At 41.8% G+C, this 25,773-nt stretch overlaps 1 protein-coding gene across 5 annotated transcripts in view; it reads left to right on the forward strand.

Moving 5' to 3' along the window:
* Positions 1-25,773, forward strand: part of HHAT (hedgehog acyltransferase) — a 330,296-nt gene that overhangs the window by 83,287 nt on the left and 221,236 nt on the right. For all 5 annotated transcript variants that reach the window (XM_034764509.1, XM_034764514.1, XM_034764512.1 and 2 more), the window contains exon 8: positions 2,720-2,870. In XM_034764509.1, coding sequence (XP_034620400.1) covers positions 2,720-2,870 — 151 coding nt within the window. The remainder of the gene's footprint in view (positions 1-2,719; positions 2,871-25,773) is intronic.

The raw sequence follows: 25,773 nt of genomic DNA on the forward strand, positions 1-25,773 counted from the left end.
AATTCCAAACTACATTCATAGTAAAATAAATACCAAGATTATTATTAATGGCATTGGAAGAAATTAATGCATCAAAAAGGAAGAAAATGTCTTTGAAATGTTGGGTTTTTCTTTTCGCTCTGCCACGTGACAGAAATTTGACTACTTTGGGATAGGTTTTGCCATGCTCTAAAAGTTGGTCAGCATTTATACATGCAAGTAATCTCATTACATTCGATAAGACTGTATGCAGAGGTAAATACCAACTTGAGTAAAGATCTGTGCCTCTGTGTTTAGTATTACCGACCTTTGTTTCTTCATGAAATTTGGTCCAATACATTTTATTCATCAAAACCATCATGAGGAGAATAATGTACCACTACTGTAGTTAGATCTAAACATTCAAAGCTCATGAATTGTACCCCAACATTATGAGATTTGAAGAAAATAATTTGGGGGTTCTTTTTTTTTGCCTCCTGGTTTTTGAGTCTTCAGAAAACACTTTTCAAGCTTTACTCCAGTCATGTAGGCTAGAAACTTGATTTTTTTAATTGATGAAAGCTGAGATTCTTATGTAATCACAAGTTTCCAGAAGGAAAACAGCAAATATCACAAGATTCACAATAAAAATGGTGTGAGTTGGCAAATCTTATTATATTTAAATCAGGCTTGCCATCCTATAACCCTCTATTCCCCATCTTTCCTCCAATACATTTTTTATGAAAGGGGTAAAAAGTGAGGTGGCAAAGTTTGCAGATGATACTAAACTGCTCAAGATAGTTAAGACCAAAGCAGACTGCGAAGAACTTCAAAAAGATTTCACAAAACTAAGTGATTGGGCAACAAAATGGCAAATGAAATTTAATGTGGATAAATGTAAAGTAATGCACATTGGGAAAAATAACCCCAACTGTACATACAATATGATGGGGGCTAATTTAGCTACAACTAATCAGGAAAAAGATCTTGGAGTCATCATGGATAGTTCTCTGAAGACGTCCATGCAGTGTGCAGCGGCAGTCAAAAAAGCAAACAGGATGTTAGGAATCATTAAAAAGGGGATAGAGAATAAGACGGAGAATATCTTATTGCCCTTATATAAATCCATGGTACGGCCATATCTTGAATACTGCATACATATGTGGTCTCCTCATCTCAAAAAAGATATACTGGCATTAGAAAAGGTTCAGAGAAGGGCAACTAAAATGAATAGGGGTTTGGAATGCGTCCCATATGAGGAGAGATTAAAGAGGCTAGGACTTTTGAGCTTGGAAAAGAGGAGACTAAGGGGGGATATTATAGAGGTATATAAAATCATGAGTGATGTGGAGAAAGTGAATAAGGAAAAGTTATTTACTTGTTCCCATAATATAAGAACTAGGGGCCACCAAATGAAATTAATCGGCAGCAGGTTTAAAACAAATAAAAGGAAGTAGTTCTTCACACAGTGCACAGTCAACTTGTGGAACTCCTTGCCTGAGCAGGTTGTGAAGGCTAGGACTATAACAGGGTTTAAAAGAGAACTGGATAAATTCATGGAGGTTAAGTCCATTAATGGCTATTAGCCAGGACGCGTAAGGAATGGTGTCCCTAGCCTCTGTTTGTCAGAGGGTGGTGATGGATGGCAGGAGAGAAATCACTTGATCATTACCAGTTAGGTTCACTCCCTCGGGGGCACCTGGCATTGGCCACAGTCAGTAGACAGGATACTGGGCTGGATGGACCTTTGGTCTGACCCAATACTGTTCTTATGTTCTTATGTAAAAATGCAAATAGAGGGCACAGTTCTACAGCCCTTATTGGCATTGTTGACACCCGTGAATTCACTGTCTGATCTCACACCATTGTAAATGAGGATTACTCCTTTTTGTGCATATTCTGGCTTTGGGCCATGGGTACGCATATAACCAAAAAAATCCATGTCCTGGATTCTGATGCTGAACTTCTGTGCTTTAGGTCTGGCTTCCTGAAATCACATAGGGCAGGATTCAGCAAGGTACTTAACTATGTACACAACTTTAAGATGTGCCCATCGCTAAGCGTGTGAGCAGTTCAGTCCTATGTCCTTAAAGTAAGGCACGTGTTTAAGTACTTTACTGAGATTCAGTTCTGCAGGCTGTGTTCATATTGAGCCAGAAAGGAGTATTTTGGGAGGATGTTTGGTTGTATAGAGCCCCCCTCTCTGATTTATTAGTGCACACAAGAAATCTGACATTGTGGGCTCCCTCTGGGCCTGCCAGGATACTACAAAGGTAACGGTAGTTTGTACCCATTTTGGAGGGACAAGTGAAGAGTGTATGTGATAATACTGTACAGACTGTGTATTGACTTTATGTTTTGGCAGACATCAAGATTTATTGTCCCTTGAGGTAAATATTTATATCCTGGGTCAATACATCTTGATTTTTTCAGCTCAACACAAGTCAATAATTGCTTATCATAACAATCTAGACCTGAGGTCCAAATGGAGATTTTGAAAGTGGAGCTGCTGATGCTTTGTTACATCTCTGTACTAGAAAGAATACCACTTTATTGTGTGTGGATTTAAGGTCATAGATATTATATTAAGTGTATTTTAGCTCTTATATTATAAAATGTATGTATCAGATCTTATTAATCAAACAAATGTTTACTTTTTTGATGATGGATCATTTGAATGAGGAAAAAAATCAATAACATTTTTTTAAAGTGTGTTTTTCGTTATCTTACTTTTTTAAGGCTTTGGCATGTTCTCTTTCAGGTGGCCTGGCATTAGCTCAAGTACTATTTTTTTATGTGAAATACCTGGTTCTCTTTGGTATTCCTGCTCTTATTATTCGAATGGATGGACTCAAACCTCCAGCTTTACCTCGCTGTGTGAGCACAATGCACAGTTTCACTGGAATGTGGAGGTCAGTAAGTTTCATTTATTATTGATATATGACAGTAATTTTTCAGTGTATTGATGGGGTGTGTGTTCTGAACTATTCTTTAACTTTTCATCTTTTACATGATCTTCAGTTTGATGATTACTTTTTTTCATGCCACAGAGATAAATGGAAGCCTGCCTTTCAGGATTTTCATTGTCTTAATGATTAGAATTAGATCAATGCCACTTGACTCCATTAAGCTGACTATTTTTTTCTAGATATTTATGAAATATGATTCATTTTTCAATCTTGGTCCAAAAAAACATCCTTCAGTTGAAAATTCATTCAGAGAAGGATAAGAAATATATGAATAGTTACCCTGAGAGGAGAGTTGTGATTATAACACTTTAATAGGAAGAAAACTGTATATATGAAGAAACCTTTCCATAGCATTAGCATGTTTAAAAAAAAAAATTGTTCGTATTTTAGCATGAAATTCTGGTCTCTCCCAGGTCTGAGTAAACTTTATGGGCAATCAAAATGAAAACTGTGGTTGTGAAGCTTAGAAATTGCTTTAAATAATTAAGCCTGTCAGCTCTTTGGTGCCAGGTCTCCTTTTTAACTGTGTGTTTGAACAGGGCCTAGCAAGATGAGTAGGGCCCTACCAAATTCATGGCCATCTGTGAAATCTGGTTTCCCACCGTGAAATCTGGTCTTGTGTGCCTTTACCCTATACTATACAGATTTCACAGGGGAGACAAGCGTTTCTCAAATTAGGGGTCCTGACCCAAAAGGGAGTTCCGGGGTGTGTATGTCAAAATGTTATTTTAGGGGGGGTTGCAGTATTGCCACCCTTACTTCTGTACTGCCTTCAGAGTTGGGCAGCTGGAGGGTGGCGGCTGTTGGCCGGGCGCCCAGCTCTGAAGGCAGCAACCCACCAGCAGCAGCGCAGAAGTAAGTGTGGCAATACCATACCATGCCACCCTTACTTCTGCACTGCTGCCTTCAGAGCTGGGTGGCCAGAGAATGGCGGCTGCTAACTGAGGGCCCAGCTCTGCAGGCAGTAGTGCAGAAGTAAGGGTGGCAATACCATGCCATCCTTTTTTCTGTGCTGCTGCTGGTGGCAGTTCTGCTTTCAGAGCTGGGCTCCCAGCCAGCAAGCACTGCTCTGCAGCTGCCCGGCTCTGAAGGCAGCGCCGCTGCCAGCAGCAGTGCGGAAGTAAGGGTAGCAGTACCACAACACCCTCTACAATAACCTTGCGATCCCTCTCCCCCACAACTCCTTTTTGGGTCAGGACTCCTACAATTACAACAATGAAATTTCAGATTTAAATATCTGAACTAATGAAATTTACAATTTTTAAAATCCTATGGCTGTGAAATTGACCAAAATGGGCTGTGAATTTGGTAGGGCCGAATGATGAGGCTTGATGTGGTGGGGATTCTACGTACAGTTGTAATACAAATAAAACTTTTTCCTTTTCCTTTCTTTAAATGAGTGGGCCTGCATGCTGCACTACTATCAGGACTGATTTGGATGATTTTTTTTTTTTTATGCCAGAAGCTAACCATAACAAAGAAAACTAATTATTTACCAGGCTTTTGCTTTGTGGCAGTAGAGAACATCCCAAAAAGGAATGGGTTATGTGGCTGAGGTTGGAGGGGAATAAATAAGACATTTTAAAATAGTTAAAAATCCAAACTACTTAATAAGAGACCCCTTTGGATTAGAGTCTCCTTTGAAATTGTGAACTGAACTTTTGACCCTTCAGGTTGAAAAAGAAATCTTTTGTTTTTTGCCAGCCTGTGAGCTGATAGCAACATCTTTTGGCCTGTCTGGACTTTGAAAGCAGAGTTTGAATCAGTAGCCAGTGTTTTCCTGCTGTGTCAATTATTACTCTGTGGAATCTGAGCATTGCTCCTGAGGTGTAAACTAAATTGAACATCAGCACAAATACAGACAATATTACTGTGTTTGATAACAATTCTTCCATGGTCTATTTGTATTGACTGTGAAGGTAGAGTGACTGCCTTTTTTTTTTTTTTAAGCTTTCGGTACACTTCCAAAAATATATATTAAATATTTTAGTTGTAACATTTTCAAATTTTATTAGATCATTGAAACTTTTGTTCCACTAGGTAACCAGATTTAGATTGTTTTGCAATCGTACAGTAGAAGAAAAATGTGGTGGTGTTTTTTGCCAAAATGTCTCATTCACTGATGTGCATAGGGAACAATCATGGCCAGAAATAATTAAATATGATATTTCACAGATCGGATTTGTGTATTGAAACCAGTTCACGTCCAGCTGATTTGATGTGTTGCTATGAAAGCCATATGAGTGGTAGAATTTCCCATGGCTACTAGTGAATTATGGGTCAATTTCAGTTATCTAAGAAATCTCACATAGCTTGCCCTCTGCATCCCCTGAGTTATGATTCTCTCATACCCTTACAGTTAAACTCATGAATCACTGCTATCCACAGGGCTGCAATCCTTATTATGTGTTCAGTGCCTTATATAGAAATATCACCATCAGAGGTGGAAGGTAGAATAACAACCTTTGTTTTTAGTCTAGAGGTCTGACTATCTCAGGAGTACCTGGTCATCCCATCAAGAATTTCAGTAATGTATCTTGGCTGCATCCAGAATATCAAAAAGGTTGGAAAGCAAAATAGCTTGTGTTTTGAGGTCTAGGAAACTGTTGTTGTCTAATTCTGATACAAACTCTGTATTTAATTTGTGTGTTACCAAGCTTCAATGACTACCCTCAACAGCTGTGTCACAATTACAGTAGTAATAGGATGAGGCCTGCTCTTAATGGTGTGCAACATGAAGACTTTCACTAGAATCTGGCTTTATGGGACAACAAAAATCAGAGGCTGATAAAGACTCTTAGGGCTAAGGTGGGGAATAGAATATTACCAAATACATAAAACAAATACAGACTAGAGTGTAGTGGTGACAAGCAGACACTGTCAGTGAAACAGAGGTTTAAAGATGGCATTCAGAGAGTATAAAAGCACGATGATACTCGCATTGATAGATGCATGCAGCCCCTAGGTATAGTAGAGTGTGAGGCTATGGAGATTAGGAGGATAATGCTAATGGCACACGCAAAGCAAGGATATCAGCTGAGTAAGGATTTCACTATTGTTCCAGGTAGGTTGGACAAATTGATTTTGTTCTTACACCAGCATCTCGTGTCCTTAAAGCATAGAAACAGAGATGCTTGCGTTGCAGACTCATGCAGGAGTTCCTAGTAATGATTGGTACTTGCCTGTTTCATGGTGTGATGTAGCATGTAGAATGTCTTGGGACCAGGAAGAAAAATGCCGTGGTCTGTTGTTGAAAATATTAGGAGAGCTCAAGAAATAAAGAAGACTGCAGAGAAACAATCCATGTGCTCCCCATATGACACTAAACAATTATCCAACAGAGTGTCTATTGCAAAATGCATGCATATGAAAAAAAATAGTAATAAAGAGGCATGTTACCCTATTTGACAGTAAACTGTTGCTAATTTTTACTTTACTAGTCCAAAAATGTTTGTCTTCAGAAAAAATCAGCAGTCTCTCTCCAGCTCTCATCAAGGATACAGTTACTAAGTGTGGTAGTGAGGTTTCATATGATTAAGATGTCATTGTTTTTACTAAAATTTACTAGCACATTATGCAGTATTATCATAAATAATTGAAACTAACTGCATTTGTGAAAATAGTGTGATATCCAGCTCTGGATTTATGCAAGATGGGACAATAGCTCAGTGACAGACCAGGATAGAGTCTTTAACTGGCTCTTAATGACTGCGTTTCCAAATTTCAGCCACAGGGAATCAAACTGCCTCTTATTTAGAGAATTAGCAAGAATATTGTAACATCAAGGTAGCTAAGCACATGTGATAAGAACCAGTATTGTTGGAGGCTTAAAAATGCTTAAAGAAATCCTTCTAGGCTAATGCTTGCTGTACAGATCCTTAGGCTAGAAGCAAATAGTTCAGCAAAACTAGAAGAGACTGAATTCCATTGTGGCTCTAACAGCTTTACACTGATACTCAGAAATTAGTTCTGGCTGGAAAAGTGCCCTCCTAGTGGGATACTGATGATTAGGGGGCTGGAAACTAGGGATCTAACAGATAAATAATATACATTACAACACCTGCTAATGTCAATGTGTCAATACAGAGGATGATTCCTGCAGGGGAATTCAGTGGAGAAGCCTGTTAAATATTTTCCAGAATTTTTAATTAGCCCATATGCTGTTTATGAAGAAAAGTGTGTTTCTCTTTCGTGTGCCCATCCTACTTGTTCAGTGAGTATGGAGGACATGCATATGCAAAAGTAAATGATCAATGTATCTTGAAATCCTATGGAAACACCATAAACTCCCTCTTACAGGAAGACATTTACTGTTAGGGACTACAGTGTGGAGACACGGAAACACAGCTATGCTTCTTCCTCCTCTCCCTTTCCTGGGTAAGCAGTGCTCCCCCACAGCTCCCCATCCTCCTTGGACAGTGCAGCCTGAGTTTCCCCCTACTGTTTCCATCTACTTTAACCACTCTGTATTATCTAGGGTCCAGTCTTTACTGGCCTCACAGCCAGACTTAAACATGTTTCAATCCTGGCATCTGCAAAATACTGTATTACAGTTTGGAGGCAAGTGTGGGGGTGGGAACAGACATTTCTTAAAAAATGGTTTTAAGACATTGTTTTAGCCTAGGCTCAGTGAAGCCTTGAAGATGAGGACTCTCCAGGAAAGGGTAGGAAGGAGTTTGTCGGAGACAGGTTTTTCTAGGAATATCTTTCTGATTTGTACATCCAGAATGGAGGAAATGTAATTGGAGAGCGGTAGAAACAAATCTCAGCCAGGAGCATTAATGTGTTGAGCAAGGGGATAGAGAAAGGTCTGGCATTTTGAGCTGCCATGTGATAGATTCCAGGTTGCATTCCATGCTTAGCACCCTAATTCTTGTCCATGTAGGTGTTTGAAGTGATGTGTCTCCAGAAAGAAGGAGAAAGATTTGTGCCACTGCAAATGATAGACCCTGCTCACAGAGAGCAAACATGGTTCTCTGCTGGGAACTTCAGTCTTATCCTCAAGATAAAAAATCTTGGAGTATGGAATGGACCAGATGGGAAATGCTTCTGCCTAGAGGCAGAATGTGCTGGCCTGCAGGGCAGGAGCCAAGCTCTGTGATTCTGTTGTGTTACCAACAGAGCAGCTAAAATGTTGCTGGAACAGTGTGCATTGACTTGCTGTGTGATGGAAAAAGTAGTTACTCTAGCTCAGGAAAATGTTGCCAAGAGTTTTTGTGTGTGTGTGTGTTTGTGTGTGTAATATTATGTTAAAAATATCCCACAGATATTTTGGTGACATCAGATAGTTGCAGCTGGGTTATGATTTGAAGGAGATTATGTTTAGATCAATCTAGGTCATCTGCCTCCTTATTGTTAATGGATTACTTTATATGATGAGAGTATATTATTTACGCTAGATCTTAGGGAATTGTAAATTATAGGCTAGAAATTTACTGTAGGTTAATAATATTCCTGGCTGTAAATGTGCAGTATAAAACAGGCCTATAAAGTGTCTCTGTACCTGCCTGTGACGGGGTCAAGACTCACCACTGCTGGCGCCTCCCACTGGTTGCTCTGGGAATTAGCTCTGTCCAGTCATGGAGCACCCTCTGCACTTGGTGTCTTGCCGACTTTCTGCTCTGCTGCGTTGGGATCTGCGTTGCTCCCCACTTGGTGGCATCCTCTTCAGGACAATGCCCTCCGGCAGTGCCCACTACTCCAGTCTCACCCCCTTCTGGGGTGTGTGTGTGTGTTTAACAGCAGTCTTTGCTCTTGTACCTGCTGGAGTGGCCAACCACAACCCCAAAGTCTAGCCCCTTAGCTCAGGGGCAAGTTGCAGTCTGTATTGGCCACAGTCCAATGTAGCCAGGTTCAGTATAAGGGGAAAAGGGGGGGACCCAGGCCCACCCGCTGCTCTGGGTCCCGACCCAGAGACGCTCTAAGGCAACCTCTTTCTACCCTCCGTTCCCCTCTTGTCCGCCTTTCTTCCCTGGGCCACTTCCCCTTTGTCTCTATGCACCTTCTCGGCTCTTTGTAGCGGGGTCCACAGCCCGGCAGGTAACGGGGCTGGAGCTCTCTCCTGCTCTCCGCTTCCCCCAGCCTGCCCAGCTCTGCTCTGTCCAAGATGCTGGCTCCTTACCTCAGGAGCCAGTCCTCCTCCCTTGTTAGGGAGAGCCTGACTTCTCTGCTAGGCAGCCTTTACATAGGCTGCCTCTTTCTGCCCTGATTGGCTCCCCACAGGCCTTCGTTGATTGCTGACCGTCTGCACAGCCTCAAAGGCCTGTTCCAGTCCTTTTCTCAGAGGGTGGGGCAACCGCCCCACCACACACCCTCCCACTTAAGAATGTTCCTGGTGCGGGGGGGGGGGGGGGGCGAAGAGGTCCCTGTCTCCACAGCACCCCTCACAGCTGGGCCCACAGGAAATCCCTCTCTTCACTCAGGCTCTCCATCATCTGGAGCAACCTTCTTCCCTCTTCTTGGGTCTGGGTTCCCACCGTAGCCTGCTCAGCTCCCATATGGGTTGCCCTCCCTGTCTGGGTTCCCACCGTATCCTGCTTGGCTCCCGTATGGGTTCCCCTCCCTGTCTAGGTTCCCACTGTAGCCCTCCCGGCTCTTGTGTGGGTTCCCAGGTTTGTCTGGGGCCTCTCCGCCCCCGACCATTCTTTGGGGCTCCAGCTTCCCTGTCCCTCCCGCCTAGTCAGGCTCTGACTGGGCCCCTGGATCGGTGCTCCCCCTTCCTGTAAAGGGGCAGTGCCTTTTTAGATGGCCCTCTTTGTGGCACTGGAAGCATGTCTTGTGTCTTCCCCGGGCCACGGCCTTCCCACAATTCGTTTTAGGCCTAGCCTTTCCCTCAGGACTAGCCTGGACCCTGTGAGTCCTATAGGGGCACTCCCTTTTCATGTGCCCAGGCTCCCCACAGGCCCAAAAAGTTTGGGGCCTCCCTGTTACCCTCACAGGGGGCATTTGTACTGAGTGGGGTCTCTTTACTCCCTCCCAGTAGACCTCCTAGACCATCCAATAAAAGTCTTTCTTCTCCACCTTCATAGTCTTCTTCTGCTCTGGGCAATAGTCCACAGTCCTTGCCCTACTCCTTGTATCAGGGGTGGACTGCAGTGTCCGCATTCTCCACCACGTGTGACGGGGTCAAGACTCATCACCGCTGGCGCCTCCTGCTGGTTGCTCCAGGAATTAGCTCTGTCCAGTCATGGAGCACCCTCTGCACGTGGTGTCTTGCCTACCGTCTGCTCTGCTGCCTTGGGACCTGTGTTGCTCCCCACTTAGCGGCATCCTCATCAGGACACTGCCCTCCGGCAGTGCCCACTACTCCAGTCTCACCCCCTTCCGGGAGGAGGGCGCGGGGGGGGGGAGGGGGAGTTTAACAGCAGTCTTTCCTCTTGCACCTGCAGGAGTGGCCAACCACAACCGCAAAGTCTAGTCCTTTAGCTTAGGGGCAAGTTGCAATCTGTATTGGCCACAGTCCTCTGTGGCCAGGTGCAGGGGAAGGGGGGAACTCAGGCCCACCCGCTACTCTGGGTCCCGACCCAGGGACTCTCTAGTGGCAATCTCTTTCTACCCTCCTTTGTTCCCCTCTTGTCTGCCTTTCTTCCCTGGGCCACTTCCCCTTTGTCCCTGTGCACCTTCTCGGCCCTTTGTAGCAGGGTCCGCAGGCCGGCAGGTAACGGGACTGGAGCTCTCTCCTACTCCCCCCACTCCGGAGTCTGCCCAGCACTGCTCTGTCCAAGGTGCTGACTCCTTAACTCAGGAGCCAGTCCTTCTCCCTTGTTAGTCAAGGAGCAACTGACTTCTCCTCTGCTAGGCAGCCTTTATATAGGGCCTCGCCCGGCCCTGATTGTCTGCCTCTTCTCTGCCCTGATTGGCTCCCCACCGGCCTTTGTTGATTGCTGACGGTCTGCGCAGCCTCAAAGGCCTGTTCCAGCCTTTTTCTCAGGGAGTGGGGCAATCGCCCCACCACACTGCCCCTTTCTCCTCCAGGTACTACCTTTTACCTTCCCTCACTGCTTTCCTTAAAGGCTTCCTACCATTGCAGTTACCTCTCCAGTTGTCTTTTATGTCTGCTAGAAAAGACCATATGAGAAAATGTTTCTCCTTTTCATACTGCTGACTCAGGGGACAAGACACTCAAATATTAAGGCCCTGAGTGCGAGCCTGATAGACCAGCTTGATTGTGTGTAACAACAATTGGAAACCCAGTCTTTTATCAGCTGCCTGCTCTGCTTTAGACATTTGATGTCACTGCATAGACTGCAGTTGCAGTATCGGAGGGTTTATATTGTAACAAAATCCTGTGTTATGCTTTGGATTTCTCTTTTGGGGTCACAGCATTCTGTGGCCATGATGCAGGCTCATTAAATCAATTGACTGTTGCTATGAGGCTTGAGAGATTGGAGAATCAGGGTTAAATTTCCTATCACAGAATTTGCCTCTCAAATTCCATGGGACCAGTGGAAAATTGTAGCCATATAACTTTTAATTGGGATGTACCTCGGGAAAAGAAGAAAAACTCTTCTGTAACTGATTCATCATAAGAATTTCCATTTGAAAGAGATGATCAAGGGTCAGTTTAGGGGCAAATTCTGCCTATCCTTGCATGTCATGGAGAGGCTCCATAGAAGAACGCCACACCTCCTGTGGCAATATGGGAAAGAGATGGGGGGAGGGGGGAGAATATGACCAGCATATTTAGGATCTGCCCACCAACCCCACCCACTTTGTAAGGGAGCACTGGGGCAGCATTTGCAGCTGCATCCCAAAGACTATATTAGCAGCTGTGCTGCTGTCTTTTGACTTGGGAGAGGATTTCCTGTGAGACTCAGAAGAGACATACTGTACAAAATTTACTTGTTTTGAATAGAAAATCAATGTTTGAACCCCTATAAACGGTCTAGCAGCTTTCTCCAAGAAGATCAGATATTTCTGGGTAATTTCCTTTAATTCTGGTCCTCTGTTCTGAAATCCTTCCCTTCAATGGGACTTAACCAGCAGCTAATAGTGAAAGATGAGAAAAGGCAAGACAAGTTTGTGCTTCTCCACAGATTATGAATGTTATTTTCAGGCTGTTTCTAGTCTTTGATGGCCAAAGGCTAATGGTGAAAGTTTTCCAGTTTATCACAGATGCTGCATTTGTAAAACTGTTTTATAATCATATAGAATGGTTTTGAATTTCTGTCCTGCTGAAATGAGTGAATCCTCACTCCTCTCATTTAACAAAGTGTTCACTTCAGAACTACCTGTGCACCAAAAATTCCAATCTATTAGATGATCCCTTAAACGTAGCAAAGGGCTACTTACAAAACAACCTTGAATTAGAAAGAATTTCTCTTACAATGCTGAAATGTTCTAGTGTTAGTAATTAATCCATCAATTAAAGGGAGGTTGTGTTTGAAATCCATAAATACAAGAAATAGATATTACCAATTTGAGAGGGAACAAACCCAAATACCTTAAAGTCTAAGAGCCACATTAAGCCCTCACTTGTGCACACATGTACTGAAGTCGATAAGGGGTGTGAGTATATGAGAGAGAGAGAGAGAAAGAATTGGACCTGAGATCAGTTGTAGAAACTATATATGAAAAAACAGTTTTCCAAGGAGACCTTGTTTTTGCATGTACTTGTAGTTCATCAGGATATGTTTAAAGAATGCAGGTGGGTTTTTTTTTTTTTTAAGATGCCTGCAGTTTTGAAAATTGTTTCTATTGTAAGACCAATGTCCAGAAGCTAGTGAGGAAAGAGCTCTTTACATCCTGTATTGCTGAAAGGGAAAAGTGGTGCCATAGAGACCTTCAATTGCATAGGCTGCCTACCAACAATCTTCTAGTGAGGAGTCACCATAACTCATGAACTTGGATTTTGAGGGGTTGTAGGCTCCCAGAGAGGCTCAGAAAAAGGAAGTAGCTTGTGGCAAAGAGCTCATTTCCAAGCAGCTTGGACTCTGCTTAAAGGTCCTAAGTGCTCTTGGCTTCCCTTCTGGGGGGACTTCACTGCGAGAGATAATGCAGAGGACAGCAGCAGAGCTGAGTGGGCTCTCGTGGGGTCCTGCCTATCCATCAACTTAACGCTAAGTAACAAACTGGCTTAGATGATGATCCCTCCGGGTGATCCAGCCTAGGTCCCTTGGGAATGGAGACAGATTTGCAAAGAGATACTTGGATTATGGCAGCCTGCTGATCCAAACCATAAGTGGGCTTCAGTGGACAGATGAGGTGGGCTGGCCAACGGACTGTCACCTGTGGGACATGCACTGGCAGATGAATAGGGAGTTGGACAGATTACTACCAAAGTTACTGGAAATGGGACTGGGGGGCATTTTACTGTTTATGTTCATATGTATTCTGTTGCTGTGTTTTCCCAAGTTTGACTGTGTTCTCTTTCTCCTATGATGATTTTCTTGTTTGTACAGTTTCGGGGGTGCTTGCAAGTATGGAAGTTCTGCCTGTTGAAGCTACGTTAATTTTTCTATGGGGACTCAATCCAGTTTAGTTATTTGTCAAGAGGGACTCTAGATATATTGAAACTAGCCCTTTTTGCTGACATTAACCACCTGGCAGAAGGGTTACACTATAATAGGATGTCATAAAGAAAGAAATGTACCACATCTGCTGTTTCTGAAATTTGTTCTGAGATTATCATATGCCGGCATGCAAATTATAGGGGTTTTTGTTGTTGTTTTTTGTTAGGTTGGTTTAGGCTTTTAGGAGTGTCAGTATTTGCTTTGAAGGTGCTGGAGACTCAGTTGTTTCCTTCCCATTGAGTTTCCTGAGGAACATATCAATACCTGCTGGTTTGGTTCAAGATGACAGCAGAACTGAATGTCAAATCCTTCTGTAACCTGACCACAAATTATCTGGGTGGTGAGGAGGCTTATTCCACATGTGTGCTAACTTGTTAGAGCTCTTTGAGACAGGCAGCTGTTGGGTTTGTTCCTGGTGTTGAGTAGTGAACTTCTGGATTCCATTCACATCAGCTGTGTTAGGAAGGCAGTGAAGAGAGTAGTATCTTCAAAGGCAAAGGAAACCTAGGGTCAAAAATACCTAAGTGACTTAACAGTTAAAATCCTATTTTCAAAAGTGACTTTGTCACTTTGGGCCAGATTTTTAAAAGTATTTAGGCACCAAATTCCCATTAAAATCAATTGGCATTAAGCACGTACATGCCTTTTAAAAATCTGGCCCTTAGGTGGATTTGAAAATATTACTCCTAGTCTATATTGTACCATTTGCTAATTAAACATTAAATGAAATTGCAAAGACCTTTTCAGAATCATAATTGACTCATGGGAGAAGTTTGGCTCAGGGAAGAGCAACAATTAATTTTTATTCTTTTTGAGACAGGTATTATTCCTATCTCTTGAGATCCATTTCTTTTCCGTAGCATTTGAGATTTTCAGCTCATTTACAGTGATTACTGACGTAGGATGGAGACAAACTTCCATTATGCTGTTATCATCTTGGAGGCAGAAATGTAATCCTTCAAGTTACAGTGCATCACTCCATTAGCGAAGAGAGTATGTGTTTTAATATCTGATGAAATGCATTAAGGACATGCACTGAAAAAGTGAATTTTATAATCTAACCATGAATTTAGTAAGTTCAGGTTGCTATTTATTTTATATTGAATTAGATTTTAGGCTTTCAGCCAAGTTATTAAACAAATTTACCATTTTTAAAATCTGTAGTGTGCTGAGGACAGAACCATTCCATCATTGCTCTTTCCCTCCCTCCTACTCTAAATCCTATCTCGAAAACATTGTTTTTTCTAGAAGGAAGAATAAATGGAATGAAATCTTGACCCCGTTAAAGTAATGAAAAACTGCCATGCATTCACTGGGGCCAGAGTTTCACCTTATTTCTCAATGCATATCACATGTTTCTTTGCAGGATGATAGTCATTATGGACATGACAATTGTTACCTTCTTTTCAGAAGGCAGTGAATTAGCTAGAAAATGTAAAAAACAAACAAAAACCCTACCAGTTAAATCAAGTCAATATTAGAATGAAGTAGATGGTGGAATGTTGAAATTTGTTGGTGGCCCATGGAACATTTAAAATGGTAAAGGAAATGAAGCCTACAAGTTAGAATCTCTCAAGAAAACAATCTGCATGTCATTGTAGCTAGTTCAATATTGAGTGAGCTTTCATTAAAAAATGAAAAGCTTGATATAAGGTGTCTACTCGGTTGGAAGACTGCTAAATAATAATTAGACAGAATGTTGCCGGGATGGTTATCTTGAATTAGTTGAGTTTTAAAAAATATTTAAGTATCAGAATCCCTCATTATCACTCATTGATATTCAAAATATTGAATACGCATCCATATTCTACCGTTTTTATTTTAAAGGAAATTCTTTTGGAAATAAAAAGAAGTCTGCCTCTTGTCTGTAATAACTCTGTGGGAAAAAAACCCAGAATTGCTACAGAGCAATAATATTACAAAACTAATGTTATGGGGGCTGGCCCCTGAGAGGGTCAGACACCTAGCCTACCTGTGACAGACTATGCTAAGGAGACAGAGAGAGCTCCTAAGGGGAGAGGGCTTCTCAGGGCAGCTGTTAGGGCAGCTCACCGGAAAGGTATCCAAAGAAGAGACTCCGAAAGGGAAGAAAGCTGTGAATGACAATCCCTAGCGAAACTGTTCTGCTGAAGGAAGCATGGGTTTGTTTGGTCCCAGCAGGAGGACCTCACCAGGTAGCCAGCAGGAGCTCCAGATCACAAAGGAAGTATGTGCTGTTCTGCTGAAGGGTTGCTGTGGTTTGAACTCTGCAGGGACCTTGAATGCAGATGCAGAACCCTTCCCCAGCTGATGACAAGAGGTCCTGACTCCAGAAGATGATTCTAGGACAAGACGGCCTCGGTAGCAAGGTGGTAGATGGACTTAAGGGGGATTGATAGACAAAGGGTACGTCTATACCCAGCCTCTAGTTCGGCGGCTGGCAATCGAACTTCTGGGTTCGACTTATCGCGTCTTGTCTAGACGCGATAAGTTGAACCCGGAAGTGCTTGCCGTCGACTGTGGTACTCCAGCTAGACGAGAGGAGTACCGCGGAGTCGACGGGGGAGCCTGCCTGCCGCGTGTGGACCAAGGTAAGATCGAACTAAGGTACTTCGAACTTCAGCTACGTTATTCACGTAGCTGAAGTTGCGTACCTTAGTTCGATTTGGGGGGTTAGTGTAGACCAAGCCAAAGGTTAACTTGGTCCTCTTTCCCTTCTTTGCCCTGCCCCCTACACAGCTAGGACTCCGGGGAGAAAGTTTATTTGTGTAAAATGTTCTGCCTTTGGATTCAATAAACTAGACCCCTGAAGGAGTACAGTTCAATATATGTAAACCTCATTGGACTTAGTGAAACCACAGAAAGGGGAACTGAGGCAGACACACAACTGGGGTTCTGCAACCTGACTGTCAGGGGGCACACCAGGGGTGAGTGCCTGCCTTTATAACTAGTAATTTACATATATACCAGAAGGAATAACTTTCCATAGTATAAAATATTATAGCACAGATAGTCAGATTAAAGAAAACAATTAACATATGTAAAGCTGTTGTGAAGAATGCAGATCCATAGACGGACTACGATCATTTGTCCCAATACATTTACAGTGCATCATTTAATAACTACTTCAGTCAGAGTGGATATGTCTACACTGCAATTAAAAACCCACAGCTGGCCTGTGCCAGCTGATCTGGGCTCAGGTTGAGGGGCTGTTTAATTGTGGTGTAGACATTTGGGCTCAGGCAGTAGCCTGGGCTTTAGGACCCTGCAAGGTGGGAGGGTCCCAGAGCTCAGACTGCAGACCGAAGAAACATTAGATGCTGTGTAAGTTCTACTGTGATGCGATCTTCATCTTATTCAAGGTTATACATCCATTTAAATACTATTTTGTTAACTGGAATGTGCTTATGCAAAATACATTTTAAGAGATTGTTTCTTAACTAGGACTGATTCAAGTAGCACTCAGAAGTTTTCAGTGAGACTAGGACATGAGACCAAATTCTGCTCATTTTACTTATGCCAGCAAATCCCATTGAGCTGAATGGGACTGCTGGTGTGAAGAAGGTGAGCAAGGATGGTATTATTCTAGCCTAGTATTAAGGGTTTTCCAGTTCCATTAACCATTACTGGATCTTTTCATATTTGACTAAGCCTTGAAAAGAACGTAAAAAGAAAAGTTAGTTTTATGAAATTACAGTTCCTCAGCGTGTGGGTGTACGCGGATAGTGTGAAATAAATACAGCTTTCAAATATTAACTTAGCTTGTCAGTATCAAAATACTCAATCTGTGTACCTAAAATTGCATGGGAGATTTAGTCACAGAATTAGTACAATGTTTTGAAAGTACAGTGACTTGTTTCTAAGTAGAATGAAAACAATATTATTTTTTCTGATTTCTTATCTGCTGCATTTTTCATTAACTATTATCAAATTTTATAACCTAGCTCTCCTATGTAAAGCATTATTTTGAGCCACTGTGTCACTTGAGTAAATGAAAACCATTTTTGTTCTGCTCTGGTTAGTCATTCTCATTGACATAGACAGTAAAGTTAACTGCTTTTGACGTCAATTAAATTAGTGTGTATGCCAGTTCTTCCTACCTACAGTACAGCTTAACTTGCTGATTATATTAAAGCTTTGAAAGGCTCATTAAATCTCTTCACTAGAGAAAAATCTATTATTTATCTCTTTGGAATGTAAAAAGAAGTAATAACGAAGCCCCTAATGCCGCTCAACTCCAAACTGCATAATTATTGTAATTATTTGCTTGTGGCTGCTGCTTTGTTACTGTCACTTGAAATCAATGGGCTTTATTCACCAGTAACCCCAGCCCAGTAGAAACTACATGTGGAGATTCCAAAGACCACCTGCAACTTGACACCTCCTTGGAGTTCATTCATCACAGCGAAGTTATTTGTCACTGGCTCTGCATGGATGTGACTTTCCTGTTGCTTCAATCCCTGCTCTCCCAAGGAGTCCAAAAGTATATCTACATTGCATTTTAAAACCAGCAGCAGCAAGTCTCAGAGCCTGGGTCTGCAGACATGGGCTCACACTAAAAACAGCTGTATGGATATTGTGGCTTGGGCTCGAGTTTCGGAACCCAAGTTCCAGTCTGAGCCCGAATGTCTACAGAGTTGTTTTAGTGCCGATGAGTGATTCTGAGTCTGTAGATCCGGGCTCTGAGACTTACTACCCTTAGGCTCTGTCTCTTCTCAGTGGTCATAGCGTTATGCTGAGAGGCTGGACTGAGTGGAGGGATTTTGTTGTGTATTGATGTGTGTGCATGCACATGTGGAGAACAGAGAGGGAGGCAAAAGCCAAAACCAAGAAAGCCAAGCAGTAGCCTGTGAGCACAGTGTGACCTGGGAAGAAGCTAGAGGGAGAGCTTTGGGGTCTGATGTTGGCTAAAGAGGCTCAGGGCTGTAAGCTAAGACATTCCTCCTTTTGTTTATGGTTCCTCCTGTGTTCAGAAGAGCAGGCCTTTGTACATGTAAATAAACAAGGTTGCATTAAAGAAAATACCAGCCTCTATCAGTTTCTATTTCCAACTGGAACGTGCCCAGAATCCTGAACTTTGACTAGCCACTTGGATCAAAAAGGGGCAACAATATGTTGAAAATGGCTAACCGCTTTTAATAAACCCCTCTATTGGAAAGGAGAGGGCTCAGTCAAGCATTGGGAGCGCCTTACAAAAGGAACAGAGTGAAATCCAGGCTCCACTGAAGTCAATGGGAGTTTTGTCCTTGACATCAATGGGGCCAGGATTTCATCCACTCCCTTGGAAAGGTTGGGGTAGTTTTCTGAAGAACCAGGGAAGTTGAAACTAAAGTTACCTTTGTTTTAAGAGATTATATAAAGGTTGGCAACATTCAAAAGGGAAACGTTGACTACTCAGTATAAGAAGTTATCTGCAAAAATGTATCATAAACAAGCAGGTAAACTTGTAGTATAAAACTCATTACTTGAGCCAGTTTTCTGTCTACTCTTCTGCCACCTCCAGCAGTGACTAAATCTTGCTGAGAGATTTTTGTCTGGGATGTTTAGCTGATCCCTCTTCCTTTGTAGGAGGAGATCAGTAATGATTTTCCACTCAAAATAATTAAAATCTTCCTCTTCATCAAAATGACAATATAAAATCACTTAGTCACACATGGTGCAGCTAATCAGATAACTCGTCCTGGTATTTTAGTTTTAAAAATATACATCATATCAGTTGACCCAATCACAAATTAACATGCCTGCATCAAAATGACTACTTAGTTACTGAGCTACATCTCCCAGAATACCACATGCCTAGAGTCAGGAGGTTTGCCATTGACTTCAGTTGAGGACAGTATTTCACCCAGGTTCCCACCACCTTGCTATTAAAAGCCCCAGCTTCTGGCTGTGACTCCATTTCAGGGAATGCTTATCTGCAAGGAGAAAAGTCGGGGTGAATTGCAGTGTTCCGGCACTGAACTCAGTGGAACTACTTGCATGTGTAAAGTTAAGCATGTGCATCAAAGTTTGCAACATTGGGGCCTAAAGAATCATACAGCACTGATCAGCATTCTTCGGAGCAGTGAACTCTAGGAATCAAGAATACCTGAAAATTTCATAATTTAATAAAGGAGAAATTTTGGTTGCTCTGTGGACATGGGAAACCACAAGACAACTTTATTGTAGGAGAAAGCTTTCTAATATTGAACACAGCAGAACTGAATGATGCATTGCTAAATCACTCAGGGAAGAAATAGAATGGGAATTCTAAACAGAAGGGTTTACCAGGAAACTGAAGTGCTAAAACTCCAGTAAATCCTTGAGCATGTGTCAGGGAATATGATAAGGTTGTTCTTATGTATTCAAAGTCCTATTTATTATGACGATAACAAGAAATTGCTTGATAAGGACATGAGATAAAAGCTTTGGGCAGTCTTTATATCTTTCTTTCCCCATATGGTTACATTTACTACTTTGAGAAGAAAAGAAGGCAGCCAGTACCAGAGTTTACTGCATTGCAGATTGCTTAAGCATTGGGATCACCACTTGCAGAGAAAAGACACACACTCCACTGAAGCTAGAGATCTAGGCTCACGCTGACTTTTAAGATCGTGATGTTTAGAAGTACAGTGAATTCCCTGAAGCAGGAATTTTCTCACCTTGTTGAATCATGTTTTCTTTCATTTTTAAATATTCGTGGTAAAGTCTGGAAAATTTCTCTTCTGACTAGGACAAAAGAACTTGTGTTGTTATTACTTGCGATAGTATCTCAAGGCCCCTTTGTGCTAGGCTCTGGACAAAGGTATAACAATGGGATTGTCCTCCTGGCCCTGAAAATGAGATTATTAGAACAGCATGATAAGCATAACAGATCAGCTGTGATTTTTTTCTATACTACATATTCTATAACCAAGGATCGATGAACTAGATCTTAAAATCCATTCTTAGGCAACATTCGATGGGAGTTTTGCCTGAGTAAAGACTGTATAAAAAGTAGAAGGTCCAATAGGTCCCAAGCCTGTGCTGAGATCTGCCAGCACAGCTCTCTGTGAGGAGTTCTATTGGCTTCGAATACATAATTCTTGTATTTACATAAATGCTTGTTGAAGATTACTGTGTGTGTTTGGATTCACATGAGTTTATCTGCATCATCTGATGCCTCACCAGTTTTAACCAGTGACTCGAAACACATATTTCAGAGCTATTTTTTTTATTGTAAAGACTGCCAGCAAATAATATACTATCTTAGCTTTATAATTATGCTGGCTTATTTGGCTCTCTTTATTTTATTTGGCTTTTATATTATATATTTTATGATGTAATCATCATTGTTACACTGTGCAAATGCCTTAGCAGAGATGGCAGGTGCATTATAAATAATTTATCATTGTTGATTTAAGTATTATTTGGGTATACCCATGCCATATGTGACTAGACAGATGAGATCTGCAGTGAAGTTTTAGGTCTCACATCTGAATCCTTGTTGCACATCTGGGGGGAAAAAATCTCTAATTTCATATAGGTAATAAGCAAAAGTACCTTTAAAATTCTAGGTTTCTGAGAATTATATTTAATAATGATAAAATAAATTGGCGGAGCTCATTACTTTTTAATATTTATAGTATTTACTTTAAATATACTCCCCTCCCTTCCAGGAGTGCCTGCTCTACCAGTGTTTTTTCGAATCCATTCATTAGGATACTAAACAGACAACAACAAAGTCCGTATCCCGGTTTATTATCTGCTTTTCTCACAGTCATCTGTTTCTGCAGACAAGCCCCTAAATTATATGTTCCCAACTGACATTGCACATTATTAGAATTTTGTAATTATTCATGTTTTGGAAACTTTCATTCTTCAGGGATTACCAATTAGAAGATTGCCAGAGGCAGCATAGCAAGGGAAATTAGTAAAACTAGAAGAAGCAAGAAAAAGGAGTTTAAAAGTGTTAAATCCATCTTTCAGTCAAGGAATTTTTCTTGTTTGTGTTGCCTGTTGGGCATCACTGCCACAAGACACTCCCTGAGAAAGAGGAAAAGAGAAACAATCTATTACAAGCAATGTCTCACTGAGAACAGCTATAGTTCAATAAACTTCAGGTGCCAATGCAAATTATTTTGTGTGGAGAGGCTCTTAGTCAGCAACTGAGCTGGCAGAATGCCGGATTTAGTCTCAAAAACACATTCTGTTTATGGAAATGTACCATAGCTGGTTGTGCAGATGTTGCCTTTCTATTAAACTGAACCTGATTCCTCTGAGTCTAGGTGAATTAGTTGGGATTTCTAGTGTGCAAGAAGAGCTGCATTGTTTTACCCACATTTACAATGGCAGGATGGGGTGGGAGAATCAGCTGTTGAAATGCCATGAATGGGAGGGCTGGTGAAGCTGCTAGAAGTGGAATGCACAGAAGGGGAGAAAAATATTGATATGTTACCTGCTAACTAATCAACTGGCCAAATTCACCGCTGCTGTAAATGGTAACTAGCTCCATCGAATTAAATGGAGTTGTGCCTGATTAGACGAGGACTACGATTGCTCTAGTAAAATATGGGATAATGTTACATTTGAAATCTGTTCTTCTCTGTAGAATTTACAACTTTCCATTTAACACTTATGGGGCAGAGGCTGTACAACTGTTGTTAAGGTCTAGTGGGAGACTCCTGGCTAAAATACCACACAACTCCATGGAAGTGTATTCCCTAACACACGTTATATAGTTTCCTACCTGCCAACACTTACAGCTAATTTTTGAGCCCTTTTTACAAATGACAACTCAACCACCTGCCCCTATTTTATTTTAAATCACACCAAAAATTAAAATAATGGCGTGCTCCTCTGCATGCAAAGGGCTGCCTGTGCTTTTATTGTCCGTGTGCAGGAGCCGCTGGAAAATGGTTCGTAAGACATACACCGAACTGGCTCAGGCAAGCAAAAAATGTCTGCTTTTGAAAAAAGCATGTTGAAATTTGTTTGAGACGTCAAATGCACAATCCTAGCTCTTAGGTCAGAATCTACATAGTTACTGAATATACAGTTTATCGTTCACAGGTAATGCTATCACAGGAATCAGGGATTCTTGAACAATTCTCAAAAGCATTCAACGTGTACATGGTATCCATTAACATAAGGGGAATGTATGCCCTCCCCCCCTCCATCATCTGTATCTTTATTTTCCAAACATATGGCCTAATATTCAGATGTGCTGAGCATCTGCAATTCCTGTTGAGGTCAATGAGAATTCTGGATACATTGCCAGTCTTAGGTCAGTTCCACATTTATTGTAATCTCAGTACAAGAAAATGAGCAGTCTTCTGTGTTTTCATATTTCCCTCATGTAGCACATTATAGCAGGACAGACTGAGAGTAGGTTTGAGTAAGAACCACTTTTCAGACTGCAATTCCATGGAGACCTTATGATTCATTTGTTCTGCCATTTGAGCAGAGAAATAGATTTTTCACATTTTAGAATGAGAAGATCAGGCGTCTGCCCTCTGCCCCATCACCCGAGGATGTTCAGTGGCATTAACAACAAAAGCTATCAAGAAGTGCTCAAGGCCATCAGAAGTGTCAGAACCCAGACCATGCACATGAGCAGATGGTATTGAAACAGCTCACCCATGATGAAAGTAACCATTTCTCATCCATGAGACTATAGTCGATCTGATCTAACTTCCACCAGTGTAACGCTATTGCTTTCACTGGAGTTACCCCCGTGTAAAAACAGGGAGTCAGAGAGAAGAGTCAGGCCATGCTTCTTTGTTTATCTTTGTGTGACATGTTCAGTCCAGGGAAAAGATTTGCATAATGATTGTATTTGTTCTGATCATAATGGACATCTTTGTTGAAGACTATGGTTGGCCAAATACTTCCCAGATGTGCTATGCTTGCACCTCGTTTTTATTTTGTTTCCAGGAATAGCATCTAGCTCATCAGTGATAGGGAGAAATTGATTGAAAATGATTATTTAGTGATCCTTCTTTCACAGCACATTGAAGTAGTTTCTCAGCAAGAGAGAGTGTGTTTTGAAAAATATCGCATAAGAATCCAGGGTTTGCTCATGCGAGTAATGCTAAAGGGTCTGTTATTGAAATTTAGTTTATTATTCTCACAGTTTGAAATTGGGCCTGTCACAATTGGCATGATCCAGAGTGGTGCTCAACACGCCCAGTTTCCATTGCCTAGAGCTGCAGTGACCAGGGCCGGCTCTGGCTTTTTGGCCGCCCCAAGCAAAAAAAAAAAAAAAAAAAAAATGGGGCAGCCAGAACAGCAAAGCAAAAAAAAAAACAAAAACAAAAAAAACCCTGCGGCGTGGCCGGAGCGTGGATGCAGGGGGATCGGCTGGGGGGAGGGGAGGGAGCGAGCGGGAGAGAGAAAGAGAAAGGGGCGGCCAGGGCTACAGCAGGGGCGCTGCCACGCAGCCCCTCCCGCTGTGCCGCCTCCTGCCACGAGGGCTCCACTGTGGTCGGCGGGGAGGGAAGGAAGAGGACTGCTCTGGTTCTCCGTGCCACCGCCCCCTACAGGACGGCCGGAGCGGAACAAGAACAACAACAACAACAAAAAAAAGCGGCCGTGCCACCCTAGGATTGGGCCGAATGCCGCCTCGAACAATCTGCCGCCCCAAGCACCAGCTTGCTCAGCTGGTGCCTGGAGCCAGCCCTGGCAGTGACTGATAACCCAGTTGTCTGATAGTCAATGGAACTCTAGGTGCTCATCATCTCCCAGTATTTCTTTGTGAGATTGGGTTCTCAGCCTCGTACAGTGGAGTTCTGGTCTATGACTGGGATTCCTATGCACTACAGCAATACAAATAATGAACACTCTAGAACTGTAACACATTGTAGTAGGAAAACAAAAAAATAGGGTCAGATCCTCTGCTGACGTAAATCAGCATAATTCCACTGAAGTCAACAGAGCCATATTGATTTACATTAGATGAGGATTTGGCCTGTAATAAGCAAATATAATTCAACAGATAAGATGCACAGTATTTTAGTGAAAGGCAAGTTATACAAGTACTGAATCAAACGGAGTATACTTTCAAAATAAAAAAAAAGTCTAGAAGGGATTTCTACAAATGAAATAGAACCATCAAAGGTAAGTTAAAAGTATCCCTGGCACAATAGAGGCTCGCGGCTGACTGCACCATAAATGAAAACTTAATCCTAGTTTTGCATGTGTTTGGCTTTTAGATACGTAAAATTGTCTGTTTTTTTTCTGAGAATTGGCAGCATGGCTTTTTCACTAAATGTGCTAATGCTTCCAATTTGAAGTTTAGCTTCCTATATAAGTGCATTCCTACTTTTCCCTGTCTCTTCTGCATATGAAGGTTTTATTTAACTATGTGCTGAATGCACATTTGTAGGCAGCTTAATGTTCTGCAGCTTTAGCTTTCAAAGCAGAAATTAAAAATTTAAAAATTAAAATGTCTTGAAGAAAGAAATACATATTTGCAAATAATTAGATTTCAAGGATTCCATTTTGCTAACTGTTTTAAAGTTCTTGTCAGTGTTGCACAAACAGGCTGCTAGCCAGCTCTAAGTTTTAGTTTATTGTATTACCAAGAGAGAGCCTACACTGTTAAGGTTAGAGCAGTAGATAGAACTTATTTATTAAAACAGCATTAAAACTGTATGGAACGTGCTTTGTACCTGCTATTCCTCATATATATTGCATTAAATAAATTAAGATGAAGAAAATAGCAATCAAATCATCTTCAGTGAATAAGATGACTATGAAATGGAAACAACCACATCTCTATTTGTCTTTTCTTCCACTGATTGGGCAAGATTGTGACCCATTTGAAGGACGTCTGTTATCCTTTTAATGAGCAGGGATTCACACCCAGCACTCTTCTAAAAATCAAAAGAATATACCATGGTATTGAATACAAGTAGCATAGTAACATTGAGCAGTATATAGAATATTATAGATAGGACAATATTAGAATATTTATCTTACTGTGGGAATTTTTCTTATAGTTTAATTAAAACCTTTCTTTCAAAAGCTCATTTCTGGTGTGTTGTGTTCTGTGTACATGATCCAAAATACAGTGGCAGTGCTGGGGTCATGTAACTGGGACATACCTGGAAGTGTCAAGAATCCCAATGGAAACTTCAAAAAATTCTGACAAAAGTGCGGCAGTGAAGGGGTGTGTGATGGGGCGTACAAACCCCACACTGGGCCCAAAGGGATTAAAGGACAATACTGGGCCCTCATAGCCCCGTCCCTCCAGACCTGCCGAGTGCGCTCTAGCTGGAGAGGAAGCTTAAGAGGAAGTAACTCTGCTTAGAAGGGAAAGGCTGGGGAGGAAGACAGACCTACCGTGAGGGCTCCTGAACAAGCGTGGTGAAGAAGCCTTCCTGTGAGGGAGAAGA

The sequence above is a fragment of the Trachemys scripta genome, chromosome 3, assembly GCF_013100865.1.
Source record: "Trachemys scripta elegans isolate TJP31775 chromosome 3, CAS_Tse_1.0, whole genome shotgun sequence".
Classification (NCBI taxonomy): Eukaryota; Metazoa; Chordata; order Testudines; family Emydidae; genus Trachemys; species Trachemys scripta.